Source organism: Corvus kubaryi, unplaced genomic scaffold, assembly GCF_017639235.1.
Source record: "Corvus kubaryi isolate FWS band 111438036 unplaced genomic scaffold, C.kubaryi_AGA036_p1.0 37387, whole genome shotgun sequence".
NCBI lineage: Eukaryota > Metazoa > Chordata > Aves > Passeriformes > Corvidae > Corvus > Corvus kubaryi.
The window spans coordinates 5,510,098-5,534,861 of record NW_024581129.1 but is presented as its reverse complement, the minus strand read 5'-3'; the positions used below and the strand labels follow the sequence as shown (position 1 = coordinate 5,534,861).

Sequence of the window (24,764 nt, the reverse complement as noted above, 5' to 3'; positions counted from 1 at the left end):
GCAAGTTTAGCATCACCAGCTGACTAAAGCTGTAATGTTAAGGTGAGAGGGATGGCAGTCCAAGTGTGCTACAAGCAGGGCTGTGGATAAGCACTGTGCTCTGCTTTAGCCAGACTTTGCTGCTAGAGAGTCCCCTGATGATAAGTGACAGAAATCCCTTCTAGTTCCCTGCAGAACGGTGCAGGGGCAGCCAGGAGCTCCTGCTTGGGCACAAGATGCAGGGAAGTGTAGAGATGTCACAGCGAAACCAACGGCTTTCAATCACAATCAGAAATATTGCAATTACAACTGAGTATCTCTCTTCCGATGCAAGGACAGCAGGAATGTCTTCCACACAAGCACTCTGGTTAGACAGGCTGATGTTTGGGATGACCAGCCCAGGCCACTTGCACAGGACACTGGGTGTGGCTTGCAAGCCCTATTAAGTATTGAAAATTAATTATATAACTGGGAGGGAGTTCAGTAAAATCAGACCTTTTTTACAGGCAAATAACTCCATCTGCATGTTCCAGCTGATTACTGGTGGTACAAGGTACACAACCAGCGGCGACAGAAGAAAGAGAATGTGAAATCTGGGAAAGAAGAGCTGTCAGGCAGGAGGGGCTGCTTTCTTGGGATGAGTCAGACTCAGCTCTGTGCTCAGAGAGGATCCTACCCCTGAAACATTTATGCACGGTGGCTGGATAGCTTCAAAGCTCCCATCAATATCGAGCGGGAGCTCTATTGAGATGTAACCAGATAAGCTCCGTGCATCTGCCCCTCCTCTGAAGTGCTGCTGCTGGGATGCAGCTGGAGGAATCACAGAGGGCTTGTACATCTCTGCCGAGCGCAGAGACCACAGCAAAGCCTCGGCCATGGAATCTCAGCGCACATTTTCCTTCTGTTCCCACTAATGTTCCCACCAGTAACAGCCCCATCCCATCCAGCATGCATTTACCCAGGCATTTCCAGATCTCATGCCTTCCCTCACAATCTCTGGTTAGACCATGCAAAAGCCTTTACTCCTTTCCGTCCCCCCCTCAACAATCTGCACAGCCAATTCTAAAGGCAATTAAATATCAAAGTAGGAGCTGCCTACGACACACGAGACAGGTAAGTGCAGCTTGTCACTGTTCGTTTCTGCAATTAGTTTCAAAAGGTTGGTGTGGTTCTGATCTATGACACCACCCAGCAAACACACATCCTTCTTGATCCTGCCTGCCACAAAACTTGTCTCTCCTCCTCTAAAGCTCCTTTTTAATGGTCTCTGAAGAACAATCCTCAAATGCCTTGTGAACCATCGTTTGAAAAGGGCACAGCATCCATCATCCCACTTCTTTGCTTAGGTAGCTGCTTCAATACTATTCCGTGCCCATTTTCCAGCACAGAGGGTGATGGACGGAGCTGAGAAATTTTTCCCAGGGCTTTCCAAAAGTGAGCAAAGCAGCTCTTTACAGCTTTGCAAAACTTCCACTATTACCCAGGTTTTGGCTCTTTAGGAATTATGCACTGTTTGATTTTTAAGAATGAAAAGCTTCAGGTGCCTTGACAAGTAATTACTAATACAACGAAGCCCTACCAGCATTAATAATTATTCCAGAAGGAACACAGCAAGCCTATCTCCTAGAAAAACACTCCTTTGCACCAGCTGCCAGGCTTGAGAAGCCAACACCCGAATCCCTCCAAAGACCTTCCTGAACAGGTGGTTTTTGCAGCTTTCCTGGAATACCCCCAGATTTGGACCACTTCACAGCCAGTGGGTGCAGAGAGCAGCTCCAGAGTCTTGGCACTGCTGCCAGGAACATCCTGCCAGCGCTGCCCTGTCTGTTTTTGCAAGGGGCTCCAACAGAACTGCCATGGATGGCTGCAGATGTGGCAGCATGGCAGGGCCCGGGAGCAGGAGCTCAACGAGGCTGGTCCTTGGCTGCAGACACAGCCAACTTCACCAAAAGATCCCCAGACTCTGGTTCCCTCTGTACTCAGCAGAAAACAAGTTATTGCACTCTGTATCAGTCTCCAAACATTATGCTGCATGTCCATAGTGTAATTTTAAGGTAAATGCCTGGGAAGCTGAGGGATGATGTGGAAGAAAAGTCTCTGCATCCTGAGCATCCAGGTTATGGATCACTCACCAGAAGCAGCACCTAGAGGTGTGAACTCCTCCAGCTACCATGGATGTGCTCTCTCCATCAAAGGCATGAGGCACTGCCCTCCCCAATCCACCATCACTTTTACTGACTCGGACACACTCAGCCACCTCCCAAGGAAACAGAGCCCTGCAGAAGAGGAATCACAGCAGAGCTGAGGTGGCATAAGCATGAGGGGAAAAAAAGCCCCACAAACTTCTAGTGGCTCTTTATGAGTCTTCCTGATGTCCCCACAGACAGAGAGGATCATAAAGCCAACTGAAAGGCTGGAAGCCCTAAGGAGAAATGCAAAGAAGCTGTATCCAGAAGAATGTGACATGACTTTATAAGTGTAATAGTACTGATGCAGCCACTTAAGCTCTGTCCATCACCAGCAAAAAAACTCTCACAAAAATTTCTGTTCCTAAGCCAAGTTCTTTCAAGATTGCCAGAAGTCAACATAATTAAGAGGAAAAATCCCAGGAACACTTTAAGATGAGCTTCTGCCGTTTGAAATACGGTGACACTCAGACTTGCCGTGAACTGAAAGAGGAAAGGTAAAACAATACCACTTGCTCATAATTTGTCCTCTAATTAGTCCATTATACCAACCGAAGGGGAACACTAATTTGGTGTAAATAAGGCCAGTGTCTTTCAGAAGGAACTGTCATGAAACATATATAGCTGCAGTAACTTCAACCTTCCACCATCATTAGGACTGGTGCAGGAAAGGATAACCTGCTTGTTAGTGTTGATACAACATGTTTTTTCTGTGTTTCTTTCAGAACAGGCAGGACCTGACTATTTTGTCCATGTTTCTGAAGTATCTCCTAAGGTCTGCTCTCAGCAAGACTCCAATAACCACCCTTAATCAGCAAGGAATTCTCTAAACTGGCATTCCACAGCCCCGATGAAAATCAAGGAGAAGTAAGATAAATCTGTTTAGCATGACAATACAGACAGCTTATACTAGAGGATTACTCTTTAGTGGTTTTTAAACTATTGAGTAAATAGAAATGCTGCAGGGCTTTTTGCTTTGTTTTCAGTTTTCTCCTTTCCCTGCGACTGCGGCTGTGTTACCTTGGAAACCTCCATAGGCTGGAGCGTGATTGGGTGTGTGGTGACATTACAGACTGTCAACCAAAGGTGCATGGATGCCTACGAAACAACAAATACAGAAAATGAGAGGCTATTTAGGTATATTTTTGATAGCACAAAATGCACAAGTGCTGCTCAGAGGAAGCTCAGCCACCAGAGCTGGCTGGCTTAGTCAGTGGGAAATTTGATAATATATCTGATAATAGTTCCAGTTATCTTTTCTTTAAGTGACTACAAAAGAAACAACTTCGTAAGATTACTTCTAAAAATGTTGAAGGCAGCAGGATTTTTTTTTTTTGTTGGCCCAAAATGAATGTGCTATAAAAGAAACAAAGTAACCCAGTGTGCAAAATATTTCCCTGGACATGGGGACCCACTCTTTATGTGTCACTTGCAGCTGGTTTCCACACAGTGCCCAACTTGTCAAAATCACTGGAGAGCTTTACTGGAAACAAGTTGAACCCTATCTCTGTGAAGTGTTAAGTGGAAATTAATTACAGAGCTGAGAAAGCCAAAGCCAGTCAGACTGCAGAGAGCAGCGGGAAGACCAGAGCATCCAGCACTGATTGATAACGTGTGCAACCTGTGAGAGTATTTTCGCCTGGAAGGAGTTTTTGGGAGACCTCAAGGAGAGAACACACAAACATGCACCAGCCCTGCCTCTCCTCCCTGCTCTTCCTTAGCTGGATGACACTGCAGATACATCATCAAATTTCTCTACATGGTGAACACCAAATTTTTTCAGATTATCTGTCCAGAGCCTTGTCCACTTGACTCATTAACTAAAAGCCTACTATTATTATTAATAATTTAGAATTTACACTCATAGCAGTCCCCTGCTCCGTACCTGCCAATTAAACTTCTTTAACCTCATCAACAGTACTTGGCTTTCATGACATGGAGTAAGTTCACTACTTGATTTATGAATATTAAGAGTCCTACTTGATTTCCTCTTTGTTTCTCTGTGGCTCCCCTCTCCAGGAGGGAGCTGGGAGGAACGCTCCCAGGCAGCTGTGTTTTAAGTGCAGTCAGTCAGCCCAAGAGTTCTTCATGTTCAGTAAACCCCAGGAGACTTGAAGCCAGTGAGCTTCCTTCTTTTCCATGTAAAATCTTGACACCTCAGGCAACAGGCATAAGACTCAGCATTAACACGGTGACAAGTGGATTGAAGGCAAAGGCACAGCTTTTGGCCCTGCCTGCCCTGATGTGCATCACATTAAGTGGAATTTGAGATCCACACACAGATGTATTAGAGGAAAACAGCATCAGGACCCTCTGCTGCAGAGGACCAAACCTGGGTAGAACTCTTCCATGAAAAGATATCTTTAACTCTTCATATAATGCCAAACATTTCTGCCTGCTAAGACAGACGGAAAATCTGGAACTCTCAGAAAACACAGCCTGTCTACTAAGATCTCATCTGAGAACAGAAACAAAAAGAAAATAAAAGACAAACAGGAAGAGCTAATAGGTACAGGAACACTTGAAAAGAGAGTGGTCAATCATCTATACCCACCTCTGCCCCAATCCACCCTCACCTCCTGTCTGCACCTGCCAACATAAACAGCATTTTCAGGCTGATCAAAAGGCAGCATCTCCTGCTGCTACCTCTACTGGGAGCATATTAACATTTCATGACTGAAAGCACTCCCCACCACAAAAAAACCCAAAACAAGCATCAAAGACATTATACAGACGGGCTGCATATCCAAGCCCCAAGGAAAAACAGGAGGCATATTTTGTGCACATATTCACATGCACACCCACATTCACAAAAACACCAGAATCTCAACTGAGACCTTCAGGCTCGACAGCAATACACAGTAAATAAACAATATCAATAGCCTGAGAAAAAGCCCTCCAAAATCACTTCCTTCTCTGCTGTACAAACAGTGCATATAGGAGGCAATAATGACACCCTGCAAGGAGACTTTTGCACATTACCAGGAAATACCACACGGGACATTGAAATTAATGTCAAAAGGTGCCAGTGCTAAATTCACGATCATGCTCAGCAAACTGTTTTAATGACAGGTTTAATGCTGGGCTGTTACAGTGACATGACCAAAGCACTGTGGGTTTAATCTGGAGGGTAATGCTGGAGCATTGCAGAGACAGCAGCTTGAGCTGCACCAAGGAAAGCTGCCTGCATGACGGGTCGGCCACAGGGCAGCACAAAGCAGCAGGCTGTCGGTGGTAATTAGCAGGAGGTGAGAGCTAGGTAGCCAGGAAAAGCAGCTGTAGCTGCAGGTGCAGAAAAGCTACAGATGAAAACTGTCATCTTCTTTCACTACTTGCTGCTTGTGATTTATTCTTGCTGAAAGGGTCAGGTTTGGCGTGGTTTGGCCCACTGCTCGCTTCTTGCACTGTCAGTTCTGATTCGTCAGGATCTCAGCTGACAGCATCTGATTTTAGAGACAGATTTACCTTTCTGGATCTTCTTTGAAGTCTGTCTATTCACCCCTGGCCACTGCTAGACTTTCACAGACAACAAGCGCTTTCTTCCCTCTTACAGGGAATGTGAGACACAAGATGGAGCCCTGCCAAATGGATCAGGCTGGCATACACCCACCTTCCGTGGGGAGCAGCCTAAAGGAAAGGCTGGTGTGTTCACAGAGCTGAATGCTGGGCCCTCACAGCCATGGCCATGTGCTCCCTGGCAAGTTACTCACTCCCCACCCACTCCCTCTGTAACCAAGGCAGTGGCTGTCACCACTCAGACCACTCTTCTGAATCGTGGCGTTTGCTGTAGCTCTGAAACTGCAAACCACACCCACACTCCAGTCAGTGCAGCATCCAAAGCACATCTCACCTTTAACCTCCCCCAGACAGTAGCTGGTTAGTTTGCAGCACGTATGTATTTTCCCAAAAGCGGTCCAAGTTTGCAGCCCACAGGCAGAAGGGGGTGTGCAGCCCCTTCGAGAGAGGTCAGCACACACTGTCTGACTGGTTACACTTATCTTTCTACTGACTCTGGAAAACTGAATATCTGCCAAGGCCAGGCCTGGAATCTGCCCTGGCTGAGTCCTGCTTGTCATTCTTTCCTTTGATATTTTAATTTTAAGGTGTGATGCAAACAAAATCCCCAAGATAGACAAACAGTGACCACACAGCATGATGCAGGTATGGGACTGGGATGCCAAAGACTTGCCAGGATTCAGCACGGAAATGAAAATCTGCAGTGTCTGTGGAACGTGAGGCAGAGGGAAATCCTTACCTCTGACTCTGACACTTCCAGGGGTTTCTCATTGAGGCCCAAGCCCTCGGTCAGCACAGCCCCATTGTACTTGTTGCAGATATCCTCATCAGAGTAGTGCAGCCCCCCTGGGCTTGGGCGAGGAGGAGACCTAGGAAATGCAAAGGGTGCATGTTTGGGATGTTGTAATTTCCTTGGAATTAATGAAATCATGCTTAGAAGCCAGAATCGCAGCTTGAAGCAGAGACTTGGGCATTAAAGTCCTCCCTAGATTCTTCAGTCTCTTCCTTTTGCCTATTTAACACTGCTTGAAGCTAGGAAAAAAGCCATTCCAAAAGCACAGCACTCCCAGCTTTTTACCTGGTTCCATTTTTCTTTGAGAAGGTGCTCTTGATGTTCAGGTGTCTGCTGTTGAGCTCCAGAGCAGTGAAGCCTCCATTATCCAGGGTGACTGACTCTTCCACGTTGGAGATGGTTTTACCTAGAGCCAGGAAATGAAAGGCTGACCTGAAACAGAAGCACTTTTCCCCCAAATAGAACTGCAGGAGCTAACTTGTCCTTCTTTCTGTTTTATGACATTGTTATTTGAAATTCTCTTTACCTTTCTTACTGGGAAGTGAGAGCAGAGTGAATGCAAGGAGTGTATCAGGAATGTGAAGGGGCAAAGGAAGTCAAAAGAGGGGAAAGGAGTCATGGATGGATGCATGGATTTCATTCAGAGGTCAGTATCTAAAATAGCACAGATAAACTGTGCTCCAAAAGTGCTGATTCCTGGTTTTTGACTATAAATAGAAACCAGATAACTAATTTAGGTGGCCACTGAAGATGTCCTAAATCAGGTGCTGTGAATCCCATTCCATGCTGTCTGGAGTAAAGCAAGAGAAAGTAAAACTAGAAAAGGTAGAAAAAAAGAGGAAAAGGAGAGAGAAAAAAAAAGCAGGAAAAAAAGCAAGAGGAAAGGCAAGGGATAGAAAATGGGAAAAAGGTGCCACAACTGAAATGAGGATCAGGAATGGAGAAATCACTGCTCAGTGCAAGGGAGGAACAAGGACGGGATGGGAAGAAGAAGAAGGAAAATACAGCCCAGTATATTATTTGTTGTGATCAAATCTAGCAGGAGCCTGTTCTCTCCCATGCTCATCCTTTGTCATCCCAAAGGCGTGAGCTGAGCTCGTGTCCCAGGGAGAAGGGCTGGCAGCCACTTTGCAGCAGACAGGTGCTTTGTCCTCTGCTTCAATCTCAGTGCTGCATTAAGACTCTGTGAACATGGATATCTGACAGTGCAGGTCAGACCTGCCTTTTCATGTCTGTCCCCCAAACACAGTAAAACTAAGAACATGAGAGCTCTCCTACGAGCTGTGCATACAAATATGTAATAGTATTAACTTGGTAAAATGCCACGGTATTCATACATCTTCTATCTCGTGGGACTGAAATCTGATTTTCTAACACTTGTTAGAAGTGAATTGCAAAGAAAGAGAAGATCTTCACTTTGGGACTGAATTACTAAATACTGCCTGGAAGACTTCATTACATTAATCCCTAAGAACAGGTAGTGCAAAGACCCGTCCATCTGATCCTGCTCATTAATGTGCCTTTTCTGGCACCTCCTGGCATCAGAGCAATTTCTTGCTGCAGGTGGAGGAGGCTATCAGAGAAATACACATGTGAACAACCCTCCCAGGACTTCATCATGTAGGGAGAAGAAAAGGTAAAAAAAATATTCAGCTCAAGAACGAGGCTTTTTGAAAGGGGACTATTTAACATTCCTGGTTACAGAGCGGGTAGCTCCTGTTTCCTTTCAAGAAAGGAGGCTGGTACAAATCATAACTAAAGGAAAATTTAAAGCTTGATGCTCACTATGTGTTGAAGTCTAACAGGTCCAGATAACCAAGACACCTCCTGGCTGCTTGGCCCCCAGCCCAGCAACTGCAGCTTGGCTTAGGGAAGGAATGTGAAATGCAGGGCACTCAATATAAAGGAATTGTGATACAGTCCTCACGCACAGAGATTTAGAATGTCCACATTGGTACAGCCATGGAGAAGCAGAATCTTTCTTCTTCTCCCCATCTATCAGGGAATTATGACAAAGTTAGACAAAGTCTTGGCTAATTCCTTATTCTTTATCTGCCAAGTGTTTGACCCAGACTCCTTGGCTTTTACTGCAGTCCCTGGGAATTCCAGATGCTGTCCTGTCCGAGCCCATGGCTGGTCAGTGTCCAAATCCTGATCCAGTGTGGCTACAGACAAAAGCCATTTCTACCAAACCAGACAGCAAAAAGTTCCAAGTCTTCTGCCAAACAAAATAGCTCTAAAGACAGTCCCTGCTGAGGAAATCAGGGGTTCAAAGGAAAGATATTTCTGATTTCCACAGCTCTTGAGAGTTTTGCACAGCACAGAGACAGTGCCTTACCTCCGTTGCAGTTCTTGTACTTCTTGCTCTGGCCATGCAGGACCAATGCAAACACCACCAGCAGGATAAGGATGAGGCTCGAGAGAGCCATCACCAGCAGAAACCACCACTCCTCGTAGAAAGGGGTTTCTGTTTGTGCTGAAAGAGCAGAAAACAAATAACAGTTCCTCTTTATGTCCCTTTAAATTTTTCTCTTGTTCCCCACAGTGAACAATGACTCACCAACGGTGCTCAGGAGAGAGGGGGGTTCAGACTCTTGAGGGGCTTGCTGACCCTTCTAAGATGGCAGAGAACAGGAGCATATCACAGTTCCAGCACAGAATCCCAGGATGGTTTGGGTTGGAAGGGACTTAAAGCTCATCCAGTTCCAACCCCCTGCCATGGGCAGGGACACCTTCCACTGTCCCAGGTTGCTCCAAGTCCTGTTCAAGCTGGCCTTGGACACTTCCAGGGATGGGGCAGCCACAGCTTCTCTGGGCAACCAGTTCCATCTCTACAAGCACCTTTCACACCCCTGGAGCAGCTCCAGAGGCTCTTAGCTAAGAAGAAGTTATCACCAAGAGAAGAGAGGCAGGTTTCTTCCCACAGCTCTGCACACCTACATTTCTCGAGCATGGCAAACTTAGCACTCCCTGGGTCAAGGGAACCACTAATACACTTGCCATGACCCATGATTATTCCATTTTTTGGGGGGCTTGCCTTGCCAAAATGTTCTTCAGTGGCTCTTCGAAAAATACAGCGAGTGCCAGGGAACAAAGTACACTTGGTTTAATGTCTTTCAGCACCTCCACTAACTCCGACTTCCAACATTCACTGCTACTCTGTATCACTTCTCCATCTGCAGAGCCAAGCCTGATGTGCAGCACAGGGGTATCAATTCAATTGCCTGGGTTTTGTGCAATCTCGGGGCATTTCACCCCATTTGACCTCAAGTGGAAACACAAAATGACACTAACTTCCCCTTTCTGGAGTTACCTTGTCAGTCGTGGCTTAAAGTAATAAGTATTGTTGTTTTCTTGCAGTGATATTCTCTTTGTCCTCCCTTGAGCTCTCTCAGCTTTGGGAAAAAGTGCAGCTGCTGAGCACAAGCAGTTGATATAATTTCCCTGTAGTCCATAAGGTGGAACACCACCTGGCAGGAATGGGTGATGCCAGGAGACCAACTCAACCCCTCACTATCACCAAACCCTCTTTCCCTCTTTCTCTGACTGTCCTGAGCCTGGATCTGAATAAAATTCTGTTGTAAGCCTGACAATACGAGCTCAAATTTGTTCCAGTTCACTGGGTACTCTGCAGCAGGGGAAAGCAGCCACGCTCTTTCTTTGCTAGGAGGCCAGTCCAGGCCAATAAAATCCTAAAGGCAAACTGCACAAGCCATGCTGGGCTGAGCAGATTCAGAGCAATTTATACCTCCCTGTGCCAGCTGAAGTGGCCAGCCTAAAATGCTTTATACTTTTATGACTGAATCTCAATGGAAGCCTCTTACTTTCATGCAGCAATTTGAGAGGAACACTGAAGCATCAAAAGGAGGTGAATTAAATAGTTCTGTTCAAGTGGAGAACTTACAAACAAGCAGTTTATTTATAGAAAGCATCACAAGGAGATGCATGCCCTGCTTCAGAGGAATAACGTCTTCCAGCAGAGGAAAGACTGACATGACTGCTGGTCCTTTACACTGTGTTACAGCCTCTGTGAAACCACAGACAGGAAAAACACTGACTCTTGGTGTTTGAAGTGGGTTGTCCATGCCCTTGTCCTGAAGAAGAAAAGCAAGGGTAGCACTCACAGTGAAATCCATGGGAGCTCTCACGGGGTAAGTGGTTAATTGTGTCAGGACGAGCGCGGCAGCCGCGATGGCGAGAGCAGCACTTGCTACTCCTGCCTGCTGGGGAGTTGTTGAATGGTGTTCCTGCCTTTCACTGGAGCAGCAAAGAGATAAAAGCCACTCCAGATACTGGAGCACTGCCAGGTTCTCAGGACTCTCCAGAATTTTGAATCACAGAGCCGCTTTATCAGGTTCTTTTATTATCCTTGTCTTTGCTGGCACAGCAAGGATGAAACCTATGGCTCAAAAGCAACGTGGAGCAGAGTGGGGGGAAGAGGAGACCCAGCAAAGCCTTCCCAAGGGCAAGGTCTCTCACCTCACCACAGGCCAAGGGACTCCAGCTGCCCAGCCCTGGCAAGCTGAGGGGAATTTGCTTTTCAAGGTATTCAAGCCCCTTCAGAAAACCAGAGGGCTGGGCTGCTCATAGGGATTTGGGAAGCATGATTAGGTCATAGCCCTGTTTACTGGGAATAAGCAGAAGAGAGCAGGGAGAGTGGGAAGAGACCCAGAGCATCACCAACGAACTGTTCTGGTGGAGGGAACTGGAGGTATCACAGTGGACCAGGACTGCCAGTGAAGAGGATTATCAGGAATAATGTTGTGAAACTACACTTCTGTATTTGTGAGAGCTAAATACAAATTAACACAGAAAATGTTTATCAGAGAGCCCAGAGTTAAAAGAAAAAAAAAGAAATCAGAGCAAACAAAACAACAGACTATTAACTGAGAAAAAGCAAATTACAGACTGTAAATTAGTCTTAGGACAAGACATCTGACACATAAACACACCAAGTAGGTTCTTTGCCAAGCTTAAAAATGTCATATGCACATTTTTCCTCTTGAGAATCAAACATACTATAATTACAAACCTTTATTTACCACTGTATTACTTCAGTTTTACCCTAAAACAAGTGAAAGCAAGCTGCCCTTGATTATTTGTTGCAACTAGAGACTCTGGTTTGTTTCTTTTTCCCCTCTTCTCCCTCAGCCTCGGGAAATTCCATTGAAAAAGACATTTAAAAAAAAAAATCCATGCTTACCTGATACTGCCACAGAAGGAACACTTGGTTCTCCATAGCCAAATTCGTTGACAGCCACCACCCGAAATTCATAGGTGACGCCTTGTCTGAGTTTGTCCAGGCCCACTGTGTAGGTGGTGGCGCTGCGAGGGATGTCCTTCACGAACATGTCCCAGAGTCCTTCATCTAGGAAAGCAGCAAGGAGAGAAATGGCATCAACTGTGTGGCCTGGCACTTCCACCTGCTCAGTGAGAGAGGTTGTCATTAATTGTGTGCTGGAGGCACAGGCAGGGACAACCTGGAGGCTGCCCCCTGACACACACAGATGTCAGAATGCCCTGCAGGCCCCATCTGTGAATGCATTTATGGATGGGCTCTTATCATAGCCCAGATGGAAGAGGTCTCTAAAACCAGCAGCAGCACCCACAGTGACCTGAGCTGGCTGGAGCAGCTGCCACTCCCTCCCTCCTGGGTAAGGTCACCCATCAGCACTTCTGGCATTTACAGATCAGGTAAACCCGAAGTAAATTATTAATGTGTCCTAATCACAAAAGTTTTGCCTGCTTTTTACATTGCAAAATTTGCTTTGCTGTTGAAGCACTCAAGTGAGGTGTGGACTAACATAAATTTTGGGAAGCACTGTGTGGTCTTTTGTGAACTGGTGCCAGGGGACTGGTGTCACTGGAGTGCTGTTTGCTCCATAACAGCAATAGAGTTGTGTCCTTTGCATGGCACAGAGCTGGTGCTGCACTCTGTGCTCTGCAGTTTTAAATAGAAATGAGTTTTGTTTATTTTTATAAAGCTGTTAAAGTTAGAAACACAATGCCATTCTGATGGGAGTGTTTCAGTAGGGTAATCTTGGCTCTCAACAGCCATACTGACATTGATCCTCATGGACATCCTGACCAGGCACCATTCCCATCCCTGATCCACACCTGTAACCTTACATTCACTTAACTGCAGTGGAATGAACTTTCAAAGAGATGGACATTGGTACCAGTAGGAACAAAACCAACTACAATTAAAAATACCACTCAAACTTTTTGAGGGCAGGAATCAAGCATTAATCTGACCAGTTTGCTTCCCAGTAACAACTGGTGCCCAGTACTTTCACTGAGAAAATGGAGTCTCTGTCTACGCGTGGGGCCAAACTCTCAGCTCACCTACCCAGCGTAGCTCTCACAGACCTGACCTCACAAGCATCCCACTGGGCTTTCACTTCTAGCTATCAAAGCTCTTCCAGTAATATCTGTTTCTCCCTGCATGTCCCACAGCAATGAATAACCTCTCCACAGACACGACTTCAGCGTGGGAGCTGCCCGCTTTGAAAGACAGTCCTGTGCACTGCGAGACTCGAGCAGCAGCAGGACTTCTGTAGCTCGAGGTGTTATCAAGGTAGCAATAGAGCAGGAGCCAGCAGTGTTACCCTCAGTGACTTGTTCTGCTGCAGTGTGAGGCAGGAAGCTGTTCGCATTTGCTTTGCCTTTACCTGAGTGTAACCTAATTGGAGTCACCGCAGTGATTCCAGAACTGTGCTGGTGTAGCAGAGCAAGATCTGGCCCTCAGCCTACTCCTGTGCCATGGGGAATAGCAGCAAAGATGGACTGATTAACACTGCAGGTGCATTTCCATGTGAATGTTTTAGCTTTGGCACCAATAAATATTGGCTCAGTGATTTGCACGGTGCTGCACGTCTGGTGACACACACAATGAGTAACAGCCCCCAAACTACAGCTTTTCTGGTCGGGAGGATTGGCAGTCTCAGCGGATGCAAAAAGCAGGCTGGAATGTTATTGTTCCAGCTGCATTTGAGAAACACCAAAGAACAATAAAAATAGGTAATTTTCCTGCCATGCTTAAAATTCGGACCAATACATTATTCACCAGCATGATCAGGCTATAATGAAGTTATCATAATGTACCATTGTTATGTATTAGCTGGGTATTACAATGGCTATAAAACAAGAGATAAAATATTGACTTCCCTTTTACAGGGCAATAGAAGCCGAGATTATTTCTACCACATAAAGTTACAATGTAATAAAGAGGGAGTTTGGGATTTAGTTTCTCTGAAGAGGGTAGAGTGAGGGATCCATTTTCAAAGTTGGATTGTTGCAGCCACTGATACTCAGAAGATGCATCTCACGACTATAAAATATTGCCATATTTGCTAGAATTGCCTAAGCTTTCATAAACACATTTGTAAACAGCAATAAGAGAATTTGAGCCCATTGTGAATTGTCTGAAAAGCAATTTGTTTGCATTGAAAGCCACTTAAATAGGGAAAGAAAAAGCAACAATAAAAGTGAATGTTCAGCACTCATTACAGCAAACACAACTGTTCAGACACACTTTCTCACTCATTTTCTCAAACCTATCAGGGTGCACAGTGCAGAAAACCCAACAGACCAAGAAGTGTAAATTTAACTGCTCTGTGAAGCTTGCAGTAAACTGGGAAAACCACCCCTGGGAGGTCAACATTGCATTTCCTCCTCTCTGTCCCCTTGGCTGTGGTGGTGATGGTGTGGGGCAGCAAAGGATGCTGTAGGGTGTTTCTTCAGAGGTATTTCTGTCTCACAGGGACTCAGAGATGCTGGATGGTGGCCACGTAGTCACTGGCCCATCTCCCTTTCATTCACTGAAAGAATCTTTGTCAAAACTTTGCTTTTTTCCCTGGGGTAGGACTGTCAGTGCTGAGTTAATGGACTTGATGATCTTAGAGGTCTTTTCCAACCTTAATGATTCTAAAATGGGACCCAGCTCCTTGTCCCTGGGGTCCCAGAGAGCTGCTGATGCAGCTACAGTGGTGAGAAGAAGACAGCCTGGGAAGAGGGATGTCCTACATCTTCCCTACTGCTGACCCCCATGCACAGGATAGCCTGTGGCTTCCCAAGCCCTGGCCAACACGATTTTTAATTACAGAGCCTCTACTAATTTATCTTATATCCATCTGGAAAATCCAGACCCCTCACTGTAGACAACGATCACAGTCAGAGATATCCAAACCAAAAAAAATCCCTTTATTCCAGTGGTGAACTTTGAGATTAAGTATTGAACACACACTTGTGAATTCCTTCACTGCACCTCTACCCCCCCTCCTCAAAACCAGGTGTGCTCTAAATGTTAGAAGTTCAGCTGAAAGAGAATTCATTAGAAGGTCACCTGTGATAGCAAAAATTGGCCTTTAAGTTCAGTAGAAAATCGTTAGTGTACCATACACAGCATTTTCCACTCAGTTTAGGAAGGAAAGATGCACATGCTGTGGCTGGGACATCGGCTGGGTGTTAACTCTTAGAAACCACTGGGAGGAGCAAAGTTTGCAGCACCCAAAAGGTGCAGGGCTCAGAGGGACATCCCGAGGGAGGCTGCCCTTGCTGCTTTTTTTCAGTAACATCCATCCCTGTTTTCATTCCCCACTGCCTTTTGCTGGGCACTCAGCCTCTTAAACGTGTGATGGAAAAGTGAGTGCTCCTCAAAAAAGAGGAATTTTTGTTTGCTCCTTGTTTCTGTCCAGGTTTCCTCAGCCCTGCCCCATCCTTAGTCTTGCTGATGGGAGATTTGCTCTTCACCTCCCAGCCTTGATGCCTCTGTCCCATCTGAGCTTGAGGTTCAAGCATGGGGAGAGGATCTCCGTGATGGGGGAAGGTGAAACCACCTCTGCCCTAACGCCGTGTTCAGCCCATGTTGGAGAGGAGCTGCTCTGCCAACCGTGGCCCTGTGGGCCAGCCCGGCGTCACAGGCCATTAATCAGGGTCTCCATGCCAAATAAAGCTGTCACTCAGCAAGGGAGGCTCCCAGCTCTGCTAAATCCAGCCACTGACAACCCAGGACATGGAGAGCTGTCAGTTATTTGGGTTTTAAACACGAGCCGTCCCCTCTTGGAGCAGGAGAGCTGGGCCATAAAGCTCCCTCCTAATTACACATTAGAAGGTTTATGAGGGGAGAAGCTGCTGAGAGTTAAGGCCCGGCTGAACGCCACCGGTGTTCCTCCTACAGAGGACACAATTAAAACATGGCTGTGTTTGTCAGAGGCAAAGGGCTGGATTATCATGCAAAGCAGTGGAAGGACAAGAATGGGAAGTGAAGGCTGACAAACTGTCAGCCCTGGTGTGTTGCTTGCCAGCAGAAGCAAAAAAGACCCCATGGCAGATGCCGGGGATGCAGCTGCACCCTTCACTTTGAATTTACTGACTTCTGCTGGTTCGTGTCCATGTTTGACACTGCACTCCCTCATTTGGTTAAAAATAAATAGAAAAGGAAGAAAACAGAAAAACACTACTCAAGACACCAGAAAGGAAACTGAAGTGAGAACTGCCCTCGGGGCGTGGGAGGCAAAACCCAGCATTTATGAGGTAGACAATTCCCGCTCCAAGAAGATGGGTTCTTTCCCAAAGTGTCTGTTGCCTTCATGGAACGCTTCAGCTTGAAAGCTGGAGAGGGACTTTTTACAAGGGCATGGAGTGACAGGACGAAGGGGAATGGCTTCAAACTGCCAGAGGGCAGGGTTAGATGGGATATCAGGGAGAAATTCCTGCCTGTGAGGGTGGTGAGGCCCTGGCACAGGTTGCCCAGAGAAGCTATGGCTGCCCCATCCCTAGTAGTGTCCAAGGCCAGGCTGGGTGGGGCTTGGAGCAACCTGGGGTAGTGGAAGGTGTCCCTGCCCATGGCAGGGGGTTGAAACTGGCTGATCTTTAAGGTCCCTTCCAATCCAGACCGTTCCATTAAGGTGCAATTCTCTTCCAGATACCTGACATCATCCCTTGTTTGGGAAAAGCACACAAAGTCCAAAATCATAGTGGGGAGAGGAAGCAGAAAAGGAAATCTCCCTCTACTTGTCCTGGGTCAGGGAGGCTCTTTCTGAGGTGACAGAAGCTAGGAAGATATGGCACTTATGGATGTGGTTTAGTGGTGGACGTGGAAGTGTCAGGTTTACAGTTGGACCTTAGGGGTCTTTTGCAATCTAAATGATTCTGTGAGGCAGAAAACACCAACATGGCTGCTCTGCACAAGCCCATCCATGGATGGAGGTCTCATGGGGCAGCTCCATATCCAGGTCCACTTCTGGCATGTGGATCCCCAGGGTGTTACACAAACACCTCCCTTGCAGACGGGGGTCACTGGGAAGGCAGCTCTGTGTGAGACTGCTGGGAATGTACGGGCCACGTGCTCACCAGTAAAGCACAGTGAGAGGAACCTTTGGATGTGACCTGGAGCTGGGAAAGGTAAAGACAGCTTCTCCGTTCCTCCCAGCAGCACTGGAACCTTAATGCTGCTGTGCCATTTGTCTTTTGCTCTGTATGTAAAAGCTGAGGGCACAATCTATTCCCCATTCCTCAGCCAGCCCAGCTGATGTCTGGGGAACACTTACAGTGGCAGAAACAGAGCCTGCTTAATTGCATTTCTTGTAATGCACAAAGAGCTAAACTGGAATCCATTTCTCCAAGGACAGAGAAGTTGAAGGAAAAGAAAAACTCTCCTGTTTCTGTAATGTCTTCCTCTAGCACAGATCACTCTGGAAAAAGTATTGGTTTGCCTGCTTCATCCCTGTGAGTGTACTCAAAATGCAGAGGACGTAGTGAGCCTGGTCACCTTCCATAAACCCAGCAGAGAAACAGGGAAATCAAATGAGCAGTCGCAGCTGCCTGCTGCCACCATTGCTAAACCCAGCAGGGCAGCGGAGCCCTGGGAGACACAGCAGGGCTCCAAAAAATTCAAGGGGAAGTGACAAAAGGGAGTAGGGTTTGCCATTTCTGACAGAAAGCCATCCTCCTACTCTGATGGAAGCGTCTTGGCAGGGAACTACAGCAGGGAAAATGAGATGATACAGCATTTAACGTTTGGGGTAATGAGGCCTATAATAGATGACACTTGAGATGTGAAACACTAAGGTAGTGGTATTGCATTTAAATATTGGCAACAAGCTAAATCTTTTCATCTGTCTGCTCAACGCCCCTTTTTTGACCTCATAAGGAGAAATATCTTTTCCTTTCTTGATTTACGTGAAGAGCACAAGTCAACTGCTCTTCTCTTGGAACAACAGCTCCTTAAAAACAAATGTTGCTCCAATCCACACTCTACTACCCATATAAATCAACATGCAAAAGCAAATTCTTAGAATGATGTTAAAACAGGAGTTGCTCTGAATGACCAGCCCTGACAGGAGGAATTAGTTCCCTGCTTTTGTTAAGCTCGTAATTCAGATTTCAGACTCTTCCGTGCAGAGATGAGGAAGAAAAGCAGCACAGAGAGGAAGCCGATGCTTGGGTGGAATAAGCAAATCTTCCAATTAGTCTGTCTCCTCTCCTGGATCACATTTCACGCTTCCCACAGCTGCAACCAGAACGAAGGATGAGAATCCAGCATACTAATGCCTAGTTCATTCGCTACAGCAGCATGAATAGGATTAAAATAATCTGAAGAGGAATTAAATGCCTCAACAGTCAGGTTGCAAGAGTGGGAGAATAAGACCTCTTGTGTGCGTTTCCAGGATCAGAGGAGTGGGGCCAACAGAAGTGACCCAGGGTTAATGCAGCTCAGACCTGCCTTAGAGGGACTATTTTCTTCCTACTCAAGAAGACTGGGCCCCAAATCCTACATCCATAGCCATGAGCTGTGAAATGTTGGTTCACATCCAACGGGGAGTCAAGTGGATGAGCTTCCAATGTCACCACTCGCACGAGCTGGATTTCCAAGCTTGCAAACAATCTGTGCATGGGCTGCAGGTTTCCCCCTAAAATACTCTGACTCACAAAAAGCCTGTCTGGGGGCAATGTAAGCTGGTAAGTGATTTTAAATGAATAGGTTTGGTTTAACTTGCTACCTAACAGTGCTGTTCAAATAAGAAAGTATTTTCTACTTTTGAAGAAATAAGGACAGAACTCAAAAAGCTGATGTAGGTGAAACAGAAGCACAGCAGTGTCATGTCTCTAATTAAAAGCAAACCTGATCACTCTGGGAAACCCCAGTGCTTTGAGAAGGTACATATTTCCCTTGCTTTTATTGTGAAAACAGTTGTCAAGTTAAATGACAGAAATAAGAAAGAAATTTTAGGATCAGAGCAGAGCCTCTCTACAGAGCAAATTCTGTCAGAGGCAGGTATGGAAATCTGCATCTTCAGTGATGACCTTGATAATTTTGTTACTGGTCTGGTTAAATGTAATTAAAATCATTGGTTTTAAATGCAACCTTATAGTCAAGACACAAAAAACAAGAAACAGGATCCTCTATATAATCAAACAGATAAGCATTCATTTAATCAATATATAATCAAGCAGTGTGTAAGCACCTAGAAGTGAGAAAGAAAGAACCAGCAGCCAAGATGGCTATGTCAAGTATAAATCATGTCTAATTTCCTTCTGTGACAGAGTAGCAGACCTTGTCAATAGAGGAGAAAGAGCAGACATCATCTATCCTGACTTCAGCAAAGCTTTTGACTTGGTGACATTCAAACACGGCCCACATGAAACAAGGAGTGGGTAGATGTATCACCAGCTGGAAAACTGTACCCGGAGAATGGTTATCAACATTCCCTGTCAGAGTGGAGGGAAGTTATCAGGGGAGATTACACAGAGGCCTGGCAGCACTCACTGGCTTTCCTCAATGACTTAGTTCCTAGGAAATCCATGCTTTTTGAATTTGCAAGGGGTACCAAGCTGCGATCAGGCTGGAGCACACACTGGCTTTTAAAATTACCTTGGCCAAGTGGGAAATACTTGGAAAAAGCAGAGAACAGCTTCACTAAGATGCAAATCCCAGAAGCAAAGGAGCTCTGGGAGAGCACCAAGAAAAACTCTGGTGATGGGGGATTCCTTCCCCCCGCCTCAACGCCCTCCCTGCAGAACAAATGGGGGAAGAAATGAGTATGTGCTGCTGAAGCCCTGGCCCTATTATTAACATTAAAACAGTAATTAGCTGCTGTGCTCTGCTGCAGAAGGAGACAGATTTCTATCTGTGGTCCTCAAAATACAGCTTGCAAATACTTATTAGTCCTTGCGCATGAAAGATGCTGTAAGCATTTAAATGAGTTTTAATTATTAACTATATTAGTTCATCTGTTGGATGATTTTCCAGTGATGTAGCACAGTGAAAGCCAGAGTAGTCGGGGTAATTTTCTGTGACTACTCCTAAAGAGGAGAAAATATGCAAAACCACATAATAAACCAGTAACAGCTTAATACTGGCTGGAAACACGTTCTCTCAAAAAAATCCCATTACCTTACTGGGATGGCAGAAAACCTCTCCACTTCATTATGGACTGAGGGAAGGGAACTGATGCCACCAAACTCCCTTTGTTCCCCAGGGCTTACCTGAGGGTCGTGCCTCTATAATGTAGCCAGTTGTGGGTTTTTCGCCTGAATCTCCCTCAGTCCATTGCAGCGTCAGCCCAGAAGCAGATTTTGTCACCAGGATTTCCTGAGGGGAGCCAGGAGACCCTGAGGGGTGAAAAGAGAGTAGCAAATGAAGGTGGCATTAAATTGCAGCATGAATTGCTTCTATTGAGAGAGAGGAAAAAATTATCTTGCAGTGTTGGTCCACAAATATGCAACATAAACTATCTCTGTGGGCTACTGACCTGATTTGTTCACTAGCTCCAGTATGAGCAGTTATGTATCAATGGGGATTAGGTCATAGGTTCATAGAATATCCTGAGCTGGAAGGGACCCACTAGGATCATCAAAGTCCAGCTCGGGGCCCTATGCAGGATAGCATGAAACCAGCCTATGAGGTTCACGGAGAGAGTCATGGGGACATCCACTTCCCATTGGTTTGGGAAGATGCCATGGCCATGTTAGAAAGGAGTCCTGATCTACACTTGTCTGTGGTGTGCTGTGAGAGTTAGACTGTGGAAATGAGAAAGAACCGAAAACTAGAACTGTGGCCACTGCACTGATGCTCTGTGACTTACCTGACAGGTTTGGTATCATTGGAGGGCATTTACCTTGTTGGATTATCTGTTTATCAAAGTCACTGATCAAATAAGAAAACCAGCTCTGGGTACAGACACTGAACCAAGTGGGGAACGCTGCCCTGCAGCTGCTCTTGACACAGCAGGAAATCCACAGATCTCTCCCTCTGAATAAGCCAACGTGTCAGGAGAGAAGAATTGTAAATTCTTTCTGGTTTTGCATCCAGGAACCTCTGCTTGTTTCGGCAGCTACTCCAGTTCTGACTCCCACTGCAGAGCAGTACAATCAGAATAATGCACTGCGCTGTCAGGCTGCAGCTCTGAAATCCCTGGCTGGCCTGTTTGCATTATGATTTATTTACAGTGTTTTGTTTATTCACATTAGACTTCTAGCTTTCAGGAAAAAAAAGGAAACATGTTTTTCATGGCAGTTGTGAAATGCACTGAATCACGTCCCGTGACTCAGCCTCTCCTTGGCTTGGAAATTCATATGAAGCCCTGTGTGCACCATTCCCTGCTGGTGCCCTGTGTTGGTAGAAGTGATTTGTGACTTGTGATTTGCTTTTATAGCTCCCCTCACCTTCTGCTGGCCCGGCTGTGATGTTGGCTTGCAGTTCAGGTCCATAGGCAATGGTTCGGGCTTGCACTCGGAATAAATAGGTCATGCCCTTGGTGAGATCCCGGACCTTCAGCCAGCGCTGCCAGTTCCCTTTAATATCCACAGTCACCACCTTGCTCACCCCTGGAACAGCCATGCAGATAAAAAAATAAGAGGGAGTTTCAATGCAAAAATAGAAATCAAGTGGAGCTTATTACATCTAGATGGTAAGTAAAATTATCTAACAGTTTGCTAAGAAAGTATTTCTTACAATTAGCAGAAGTTTAAGTAGTGATAATAGGCAATTTTCAGCACTGATAAGTATAATTAGAGTTTAAGCTTGATAAGTGGGTACTGACAAGGAAAAAAACCTTACAACACAACTGGGAAATTACCAAGAGACTCCATGTAACTTCACTAATTATTCTGGGAAGAAAGGAGGAGGTAAACGAAGAGGAGCACACATTCCACACTGCTTCCTAAATAAGCATTTCTCTGTTGTTGCTTCCCCAAATAACTTGCAACATGGTCTGGAGGAGGAACAAGGGCCAGGTTTGTTCCATTCACCTCCTCCTGCCATGTCCACCATCCCCATGTGGATGGAGAGTGAAGGATGTGCAGCTCACTGGGACCTTGGGGCTGCAAATGTCACGGCAACAGGGGATGCAACCAAAGCACTGGGAACTTAAACAAGGCTGGAGCTGTGACTTGTGTTTCACTCTTCTCCCTCTCAGAATTTTTCTTACAAGGATCAATTAAAATCAGAGTTGTTACCTTCACCCAGGTTCACAGCTAGTATCACCTTTAGGTTCTCAATGCTGCATAAAGGACCAAGGGACAATGAGTGGTTTGAAAACAAAAATCTGCTTTTCACTGAAATTTTCTAAAAGTAAGTCAATGAAAAGAATTTGATTTATAAAATATTTTACAGAATAAAAAGTTCAAATCTAGAAAGTCTTTCTGGCATTTTTTTGGTTCTGTAGATGTACATGACACGTTTCAAACCAAGGAGATAGGAAGTAGGAGAAGGTTTTTCCCACTAGAAAGAGCTGCTTGCTAGTTTATATTTCCAAAAAACGCAGAAGGAAGATGTTTTCAATCCAGATGCTTATTTTATGCAAATCAAGATGATGCTTTCAGTTTTAATCACTTAAATAAAGAGTAATGTCCAAGCAATTTCTGTTCAAAGTTTTCTCCCAGATACAATCTATAACTCAGGGAATCTTTCCTTGGCTAACGAGGAAGCAGTAAAAGCGCTCCATCCTTCCACAGGTGAACTATTTCATTTCTCTGAGACAAATCAGGAGGCATTTGTCATTTTCAAGTTACATTCCAAAAAAGAAAAAAAAAAAAAAAAAGAACTGTTCAAAAAAGCTCTGGGGCAATTTTGTTGTCTATTATTGTGTAAAACATAACAGTGTAAAGCTTAAACAATAAAAGGTCAAACAAGGATAAGACTGTGCTAAAGAACTGATCGCTGCTGGAAAGCTTGGAAAAATGGGCAGATAAGTGGTGACTTGTGAGTGGGAAGGCAGAAGGTGTCACCATGGGGGGACGCTCGGCCAAAAATCAAGGATGGGTGGAAAGTCAAAATATGAAGGAGAAAAGCTGCAGAAGAAGGTCCAGTCCATGTAGGTTGTTGCACTGCAGTGCTCACACGGAGGAACGTGGATTCTATCCCCATATGGGCCATTTACTTAAGAGTTGGACTTGATAATCCATGTGGGTTCTTCCCAACTTAGAATATTTGTAAATCTGTGAAAATGATGGCATCAAGGAAGGGATTCTTCTCCACGGCAGGAGGATAAATATGTTTGCTGAAAGAAAAATGCTGGCACAAGAGCAAAAGGTGGGTAAAGACTGGAAAATAAATTTAGGCAAAAATTTTGCATCTGAGGGAGAGCCCTCCATAACCTTCCTGCTCCCATCAGAAATCTTCCAGAGGGGAAGGAGAGACAAGCTGGAGTCAGGGGCAGCATAAGCAGAGGTGGAGAAGAGAAGAAAAGACAACAAAGGTCCTGAAGGATGTTAAGTCAAATGCGTGCAGAGAAAACATGATCTGACACTTCCATATTTTCAGGGGAAAAAAATGTATTCTTAAACATTGCATAGGAATGAAGAAAAGGGAGGAAATGCCCAACCAGCCTGAACCTCCTGCATACCCTGTGCATATTTCTTGGTCAGAATTAGAAATGCTTCCTGTATTAGCTCTTTGTGCTCTGACCTGCCAGCCATAAAGGCTGACAGTGCTTTTATTCTGGTGTTTTCAATCCCGAGTTTAACTTTCTCAGTGCATGAGACATGGATATTTAGACAATATAGATCATTATTCCTTACAGAAGAAGCAAATGCAAGTGATTGATATCCTTATTTCTTTGGAAAAGAGTTTAAAATGGATTGGCAATGGCTGAAATTACTCTCCCTGCTGTCACGCTGCCAAAGCTGGACATCCTATTGAACTATTGGCAATCTACCAGCAATATAAAAATATTAGTAAGTCCATCCACAAACTATGTCATCTTTTCTAATTCACCTTTGGAATGAATTTACATTTGTTTTCAGAGAAACTGCCAAATCCTCCTCCGTTGCTGCTCTGGCAAATTAATGAAGCGTTTGTGGCCAGCACATTGTTGTGGTTGAACTGGAATCTAGTGCTGGGTTAAAAATGCTGCCTGAAAACTCCGTGTGAAGAGGCACAACCACATCTCTGTCCTGTTATCCTCCCCTGTAACAGCAGAGGTGCTACCAGTGATGACCAGCACATTTGATGCCTGGGCAATCTCTGTGATAACAGAAGTGACACATGACGTGATAAGCAACACAAATGTGCCTGCCAACTATTCTGGGATGGAGCCTACTCAGCAGTTTCAAAGGCAGAGCGTGGAGACAATCAGGCACTCCCAGGCTGAGCTTCCTCTTTGCCCAGATCAGGTAATGACGGCTGTCAAACGACTTTTCAAATCACACAGACTATAGTTTGTGCAAGAAAGTGAGAGAAGACAAGACAAAAGCTATATCCCACAATATTATGGCTCGCTGAAGCATTTTGGCAAAAGCGGAATTGTTTTATTTACCCTTTGCCACCAGGCTTCTCTCAGAAAATGGCAGAGAGCAAGTAGGAAATTGGGCAGAGATGAAAGGTCCTGCAGTATTGTGTCATTTCTCCATGAATATGTATGATCAGAGGTCTTTCTTACCCTGGACAGGAGCCAGAGGCTCGTAGACGACTCGATAACCCTGCAGGACTCCATTTGCTGCTGCTGGCTCACCCCAAGATACGTTGAGTGTAGTGCAAGTGATTTCAGAGAAGGCCAGGAAGCTGGGAGCACTGGGTGCTGAAAGGATTGCACACAGATTGAATTGCAGCAGCAGCAGTCAATCTGATATACATATATATTATAAAACATTGCTTTATTTGCCCAGCCTAAATCTAAAGGAAACAAGCTGAGAATGGGATTTGTCAGTTGTATCCAAATGTCCTGTAATCAGTCAGAAACGCAGCCTGTCCTAAAAATACAGCCAGTCAGCTACAAAACTGAACTTCCACAGCAAACAAGGAGGTAGGGCATGGAATGGAAGGGGCCTCAGAAGGGTGTTATTGGAGC

The 24,764-nt window shown here is 45.4% G+C and overlaps 1 protein-coding gene across 8 annotated transcripts in view; it reads right to left on the bottom strand.

The window, feature by feature from the left end:
- SDK1 (sidekick cell adhesion molecule 1) overlaps positions 1 to 24,764 on the bottom strand; it is a 387,987-nt gene that overhangs the window by 6,366 nt on the left and 356,857 nt on the right. For 7 of the 8 annotated variants that reach the window (XM_042036822.1, XM_042036824.1, XM_042036827.1 and 4 more), the window contains 7 exons: positions 24,357 to 24,494; positions 21,142 to 21,303; positions 19,963 to 20,088; positions 11,678 to 11,842; positions 8,813 to 8,950; positions 6,760 to 6,886; positions 6,421 to 6,550 (listed from right to left, as the gene is read on the bottom strand). In XM_042036822.1, the coding sequence (XP_041892756.1) occupies positions 6,421 to 6,550; positions 6,760 to 6,886; positions 8,813 to 8,950; positions 11,678 to 11,842; positions 19,963 to 20,088; positions 21,142 to 21,303; positions 24,357 to 24,494 (986 nt within the window). The remainder of the gene's footprint in view (positions 1 to 6,420; positions 6,551 to 6,759; positions 6,887 to 8,812; positions 8,951 to 11,677; positions 11,843 to 19,962; positions 20,089 to 21,141; positions 21,304 to 24,356; positions 24,495 to 24,764) is intronic. The other variant, XM_042036828.1, reaches the window with a different exon arrangement.